Consider the following 7274-nt stretch of genomic DNA (forward strand, 5'->3'; position numbering starts at 1 on the left):
GACTTTGTAATCCTTGTAAGGTGGCCAATCAATTCCATTAACTGTTCCCTTGGCTTCCAGTGAGAACACAATTCCAGACTGGAAACTGGATTCAAGATCCTGATTTGAAGACCCGGGTTCTATGGCATAACTCAAGGAACCTTTTAAAGTACCTTTATTGTTAATTGTGTAGCAGTACAGGGCGAGAGACATTGTCTACACTGAAAACAATTGGAATGCTTTGAATTTGCATGATTCAAATGTGTCAGAAATTTCATCACATCAACATCATTCTTGCAAAAGAAGGAAACTGTATCAAAATTGTTGCAATTGTTGATGCAATATTTTATTCTTGTGCAATGGCTTTGTTTCCGTGCGATTTCTGTAAAAACAAAAAACAACAATCGTGTTCTGGGTTCGGACTGAAGTTTCTGAAGTGGCTTACCCACCGGCCTGATATACAGTAGAAAGAAAATGTGCGGTAGAATGAAATTAGCGGACATGCAGAATGCTGTAATCCAATTGACCCTGTGGACCAATGCGCTCTGGGAGATGGGGTTGCGCATGGGCTGATGCCTGTAATGACTATGACACAACTCCCACCCGTCATAAGTTTCTGGATCTAATGAGGGTAATGATGAATGATGGTGATGAATGTCCTGTGATTAAAGCTGATTGATAATAAATGGAAAATAACTGAAGCTGAGGCCACGTTTTCAAAAAGCCAAGCGATGATGGGGGCAAAAATGGGGGCAAAAGATTGCGTCCAAAGAGTATTCACCACAACACACACATGCTGTAAGACCTGCTGGGTTGTTTAGTCTATCTATTGGTTATCTAGGTCGAGCCTGTTGGGTCATTGTATTGGGTAATTTCTACAGTGCTGGCCAGTTTTTAGGGTAGTTTTGGGGTAGCAGGATTAGTAACAGTCATAGCAACAACCTGTCCAATGGGTAGCCTGAGCTGTTGATGGGGGACTGTTAAGACTGGCTAACATGATTTATTTTAACACTTATTTGAGAACAATAATCCCAGTTCAATTATTTGTTCCCATATAAAATATTTTTTTAGGTTGACCGTAGCAGCAAAAAGGTCTGATAGCACTGAAGCTTTTTAACAGCATGTTTTCCATCATACTGAAGAACCCTCCAACCAGTGCCCCTTCACCGCTGACTTTACTGGCTCTTGGAGAACCCCCTTTTTTTAAGAGGTGCCCCGTTTTACCATGGAACTCAAATAGGAACTGGAACTGAAGTCTCAGTTTGCTTCTATGAAACTGTGACTAAACTGGCTGCTCTGTGGTTACACGTACAAGTGACTCACCTTCGGCATGCATCCTTCAGCTGAAATACAATTTTAACCACGTGATTCGGATGACCAGACCACCTCACATTAAAGCGCCTCAATTCTTCTGAGACCTGTCATGACGCACGAGGACGCCGTGGACTCGAGCTAAAGCGAGCGCTCCGCGGTATAAAATAAAGAGTCCGAGGAGAGACGAGGAGAAGAAGGGCATTGCGTAACACCAGGACACCACTTTCACTGGGACAGGAGTGCTTCAGCACCTTGGACAGCGCCCGCGGCTCCAGGTACCACCAACAGCGTGAGTAGCGCAAGATTACTCTAGATAGCCTCAGTGTTCTCATGATGATGTCTGCATGAAAAGAGGTCTTCTGGAGGAGGACATGCAGGAGGGGCAAGGTTCTTGGACTCCCTTTGGTGCTATCTAGAACTAAAATGTTAGTTCTTCAATGATCCAGGTACTCGATTAGGATGAACAACTGTTTAACCATCCAAAGAACCATTGAATCATTCATTTGCATGGTTCTATGTGTAACCATTAGCATTATTCAAGAACCCTCTTTTTAAAAAGGCTTTATAGGTTCTCTATGGAATCATGAGAACTGTAAAAGAACCATGCAATGCTTTAATGTGCTTTTTGCATTGTGGGAAAACTGCTGTATATGGTTCTCAAAGTGGTTCTACCCTTGTTACGTTTGGTATTACATAGAACCCTTGCAAATGTCATTATGTGGAGGTTCTTTAAACTTTTGCAGTAATGGTTCTTTAATGTTTTTTGTTTTTTTATTCAAGCAAAACTGGACTGCAAAGAACTGTGCTACACCCTTAAATGGTTCTATAGTAAAGCAATGTTTATATAGTAATGAGACAAGTGCTTAAATGGTGCTCTGCCATAGCAGCAAAAAGGGTTCCACTATTTCTTTTCCTTTTGGTACTAGATATTTAGAGCTTTAGAACATTTGCATTCTATGAAGGTTCTTTTAACTTTTAGAATAATGGTTCCTCAAAGGACCACCACAAATGTGGTAACGGTTTTTTTCATGGAACCAAAAGTTCTGGTTCTTCGTTAGCACCACTGTGGAAAAAAGCTGTGCTACACCCATAAACCGGTTCTTTAAGGGTTCTTTAGTAAGAACAATGTTTATACAGTACTATTATGTCTGAATTTCCACATTCTGCTACTGCTTAAACAAGGGTTCCACTCTTGTTACAAGTCAAGATTTTATTTTCATTGGGTACTGCATAGAACCCTTTTTAAAACTTTTTCATTGTGTGGAGGTTCTTTAAACTTGTACTTGGTTCTTACTTGGTTCTTACTTGGTTTTATGGTTCTTCAATGGACCATCACTGATTTTAAACTAAAATGAACTGCAGAGAACGGTGTTCCACTATTGCTACGAGTCAAAGAACCCTTTTTCAGTATGAAACAGAACCATTTTTACAGACACCAGTCTAGAACATCTCCTCTATGTTAGCTACGTTTCTGAAGACCCCTACGTTTTCTTCTCTCTGTTACGTAGCCTAGACGTGAAGGAAGCCATGGCATCGTTGAGCAGTGGCCAGCTCGTCCTCGTGGCTCTCTGCTGCTTGCTTTGCTGCAGGTCTACAGCTCTTCCAGCCATCGCTACATACTCTGCTATGAGGTGAGCTCTCCAGCAGATCTCCAGCTGCTGCCTCTCTGGCGCACGAACACAATTACGCACTGCGAAACTAGCTCGCACCGGTCCAGGTACTGGTCCAGGTGTAGGCTGTACGTTCTTCTCCTGGCTCGTGGCTTCTTCTGCAAGCTAAAGCCTGACCTGCTGTGTTTGTCCTCTTCAACAGTAGGTCTGGGACGCTGAATGGCGATGGGGAAGGAGTCTGGCCGAGCGACCCGTCCCAGGATGTGGAGGTGTACAAACTTCTGTACGAAATCGCCAACACGGTTGAAAGGTACTCCATCCGGGCTCTTCCAAACCCATTACGACTGCTGTTGAGTTGAGACGCTGTTGCGCGCAGAGCTTCACCTCTGACACTGTGTCTTACAGACCATCACGACACGCGGACGGACTTTTCACGAGCGGATACAGTAAACTGCTCGGGCAGCTTTCAGCCAAAGAATACCTCGAGTCTTTACTAGCCAAGCGCGTGAGGTAGATGTTTTTATTATTAATATTTATAATATTTATCTCCATGTTTGCCCTTTTCATCTTTTTGCATGTACTGGCTATCGGAATGGCTATTATACTGACCTGTTGATTTTTATATAATAGTCCATATTTATATAAATGTAAATAATCTATATAAAACACTTTATCACATTGCTAGGCATCGATTATTATAGAAAACTCAATTGAAATGTTAATGAAATGTTAACAATTTATTAAATATTACATTTTAATTATATGGGCCATTTTATAGCTTTTAATTGATATATATTTAAAGAATGACCAATATCATTGAAATGTAAGAGTTTTAATAGATATAAGCTGAATATTTTGAATATTTCATTGATATTGACCATTCTATATATTATTATTGATTATTAGCTATTATATAGTCAATAACATTGTAATGTAAACATATTTGAACTCACATCAATTGAACTTACATCAATTAACTCATTAAATGCATGGAATAAGTATCCAATATTTACAATATTGACTATAAACAATTGTCAATAGTCAATAGAAATAACTATGGATTATATATTATAGTATATATCTATATCTGTTTGCCATTATTTACTGATATACTGATGATTGACTAATATAGAATGGTCAATATTTTAATAAAATCTTTTTGGGAATTTAAAATATTTCACTGACAGCTATCTGTTGACTACTACACAATAGTCAACATTCCAAGAAATATTAATAATATGTACAAAATATGAAGTCTATATGTACTGGAATGTATTATATCTATTGGCTATTCCACTGCCAACAACTGCCAGTCTATAGACTAATACACAATAGCCAATATTTCAATAATTTTATTAATCTACAAAGAATAATCATTATTTATGGAAATTGTAAAATTTCTATTGACTATTTGACTGGCAACTATGCATTGGCTATTACAGAACTGTTCATATCATTAATCTTAATAAAACAGCTCCTATTTTAAACTGGGTGTGGAATCAGTAGCTGGATTAATAATGCTGGCTATAATCTGTTTGTTTTTGCTCAGCAGTGACGAACTGAGTGCAGAACAAATGCGGCTGAAGCGCCACTCGGATGCGGTTTTCACGGACAACTACAGCCGCTACCGCAAACAGATGGCAGCAAAGAAATACCTCAACTCAGTTTTAGCAGGGAAGAGGAGGTAGGAGGTTTCTCTGAGCTCATCTTGCTCTGCACGAGCCTCTGAGAATGATTCCTAACACTCGCATGCAAGTTCTGAGCTTCTGCACCATTAGTTCCTAATTCACCCCAAATGTAGTCAGCTCACCAAGACCTGTCTAGTCTGTAGTTTTGTTCTGGAACTAAAGGAAGAAATGAGTAGTTCCTTGAAGAACCTCTAGGTTACTCCACACTGTTAAAAGAATCCCAAAGGTTCTCACAGGCACCTCTAAGAGCACCCAGGAATGTTCTTGAAGGAGCCCCTTGGTTGGTCAGTTTGTGCTTTGAGGAACCTTCAAGGAACATTTTTCTTCTAAAAACATCTTCTTCAAAGTTTGTTAAGGTTCCCAAAGCACCGTATCAGGTTCCTCCACAGTTTCAAAATGAAGAACCTTCAAATGTTCCTCAAGGATCTTATACTTTTACGAGTGCAAGAACCAATGGGCTCCTTCAAGAACATTCCTCAGTGCTCTTAGAGGTGTTTGTAAGAACTTTTGGAATTTCTCAGCATGAAATCTGGTTCCTCAAAGAACCTATTTGAAAAAATATGCATAGAGGATCTATAGATTAGGCTGCTATAAGTAAATATCCAAGAATGAGTTCTTAGAAGAATGGGTTCTTCTAAGGTTCCTCCGCAGTTTCAACAGTAACAGTATACATGGCTATTTGTCGATGTAAAGAAGCTTAAAGATGAACCTTCTTCCTAGAACCTCCACATGATGTGGCTTCACATTACCACACCACCCATTGACCCATTGCAAGGTTTTAAGAGAACCATTGTTCTCTGCAGCATCATGCTAAGAACCCTTTAGGGTGCCTTTATGTTTGTTGCCACAAAGGTTCTTTAAGCAATGCCATAGAAGAAGCACTGGTTGTACGAAGAACCAGAGATATGTTGGCGTGTAGAACATTTGGAATGTTTGCAGAACTCTTTAAGAAGGTTCCACAGCAATTTAAGGATTATTCCTGGAACTGTAACACACTGGTAGTTCCACGTTCTAGATAAAAAGCAACAAACTGGTACAGAACCTTTACCATACATGATAGTTCTGTTGCAGTTTAAGCCTTTTCCTGGAACCTCCACACTACTGTAATGGGTCTAGGAAGAACTCTTGAACTGGCATATAACCAACATTTACCTTATGTAAAGGTACCTCATGTGTTTATGAGAGTTCTGCAGCCATTTAAGTTTTCCTCTTGGATCTGCCACATACTGTAAAGGTTCTAGATATAACTCTTAAAATTATATAGACCTTATGTAAAACTTCTATTGCAATTTTAAGTTCCTTCTGGAACCTCCACATGATGCAAAGGTTCTAGGAAGAACCCATGAACAGGTATTGAACCTTTACACTGTATAGCAGTCCTGTAGGACAAACCCTTTACAGCTTTACATTCCTTAGAGGTTCTTTAGGCAGCAAAAGGCCCTTTCCTGCATTTCACAAAGAACCCCTATGGGTACCTAAATGTTTATGACGTTTATCTTCTAAGCCAAGGTTTGCACTTTGCTAAACCTTCAGCTATAAAAGCAATGAGCATGTCTTGCTGGTTGCCTACATTTGGGGTTTGGAGGAAAGTTCTGGATATGTGGTATTAGGCTGAGGCATCACTTTTAAAGGCTTTCTGCTTCCTAACACGCTCCTTCTGTGCTACTACAGCCCAGAAGATGCTCTAACCATGCCCAACCAGTCCAAAAGCACTGAAAGCTCCTTACAGCAGAGCTACGAGGACCCTGTTGACCAGCTCCTCCAGCAGCTCCCGCTAGTATGACGTCTCTCCTTCAGAGTTAGTCACTTCACTTTCCTTTTGCCCTATTTGTACCTTCTGTTTCTGAGAGCATGCTGTTCTGAGGAAACTGTCTGAAAGTGCGGGGTGAAATTTAATATGACACACTTTTGCCTGTCCTCTCATTCATACCACATCATTTATACACACCACACCACTTCTCTTCCCGAGCATGAGTGGGTTGGGGATTCACTGTAACTGTAAGAACTGTTGGCTGTCTGTGTGTCCCTGCTTTAATAAACTGAGATGTTCATCTCCTCTGCTGCTTTCTTCACAGCACCTCTAGGTGACGAAGGCCATGCCAGGCTTTTCAAGCTTTCAAGACCGTCTTCATCTCAGACTATTTATTATTTATTTATTCTAGGATCATCGCGAACCGACTGCCATAATTCAAATGTATATGACCATACAGTACTGAAATATAGAAACCCAGAGGAAAGGCTGTTTCACTGTCTTTTGGTTGTGTGACAAAGTTGACCGTGCCATTATTTATAGGAGAGCTATATTTGGAGCTATATCTGAGGTTTGCTGCTCATTGCTGAAATCAACACATATCAACATTAAACAAATAAAACAGTCAAAATTTGTTAAACAGTGAATTTAGTTCAGTTTGTTCAGTTTGTTCATTAATCGAGTTTTCCAAGAGTACCTCAGATCAGCAGACCTGGAGAATGATGCTAGCTCTGGACGTATACAGTTCTAGGAGAAACCTTTATTGGGGAGAACTTTTAGACAGTGTTTACACCTGATCACTTCATCCGGCTTCAGTATCAGGATTATATCTGGATAAGACCAAGCAACTAAAAAATCCAAGGGTACACTAACGCACCCAGAACCAGATCCAAATCCGATCACTCAAATACTTCAGGAGATGATCTGACCTGA

General features: G+C 40.1%; 1 protein-coding gene across 5 annotated transcripts; it reads left to right on the forward strand.

The window, feature by feature from the left end:
* Positions 1 to 1389: 1389 nt before the first annotated feature.
* vipb (vasoactive intestinal peptide b) lies at positions 1390 to 6933 on the forward strand. 5 transcript variants are annotated; one of them, XM_072660514.1, is made up of 7 exons: positions 1390 to 1582; positions 2802 to 2924; positions 3106 to 3213; positions 3309 to 3413; positions 4453 to 4587; positions 6263 to 6389; positions 6667 to 6933. In XM_072660514.1, exons 2-6 carry the CDS (start codon positions 2821 to 2823, stop codon positions 6372 to 6374), a joined length of 564 nt encoding a protein of 187 aa, XP_072516615.1. In that variant the 5' UTR covers positions 1390 to 1582; positions 2802 to 2820; the 3' UTR covers positions 6375 to 6389; positions 6667 to 6933. The 5 variants fall into 5 exon arrangements, with proteins under 5 accessions (XP_072516615.1, XP_072516617.1, XP_072516618.1 ...); XM_072660516.1 differs by having other exon boundaries at positions 4456 to 4587; XM_072660517.1 differs by having other exon boundaries at positions 3109 to 3213.
* Positions 6934 to 7274: the final 341 nt, after the last annotated feature.

The sequence above is a fragment of the Salminus brasiliensis genome, chromosome 17 (assembly GCF_030463535.1).
Source record: "Salminus brasiliensis chromosome 17, fSalBra1.hap2, whole genome shotgun sequence".
Taxonomy (NCBI): domain Eukaryota; kingdom Metazoa; phylum Chordata; class Actinopteri; order Characiformes; family Bryconidae; genus Salminus; species Salminus brasiliensis.

What these genes read in the sequence shown, in the direction of transcription:
- vipb (XM_072660514.1), top strand. Translation starts at nt 2,821, where the DNA reads ATGGCATCGTTGAGCAGTGGCCAGCTCGTCCTCGTGGCTCTCTGCTGC. An exon ending in GCTACATACTCTGCTATGAG is followed by an intron (nt 2,925 to 3,105) that starts GTGAGCTCTCCA and finishes CCTCTTCAACAG; the next exon opens with TAGGTCTGGGACGCTGAATG. An exon ending in ATCGCCAACACGGTTGAAAG is followed by an intron (nt 3,214 to 3,308) that starts GTACTCCATCCG and finishes TGTGTCTTACAG; the next exon opens with ACCATCACGACACGCGGACG.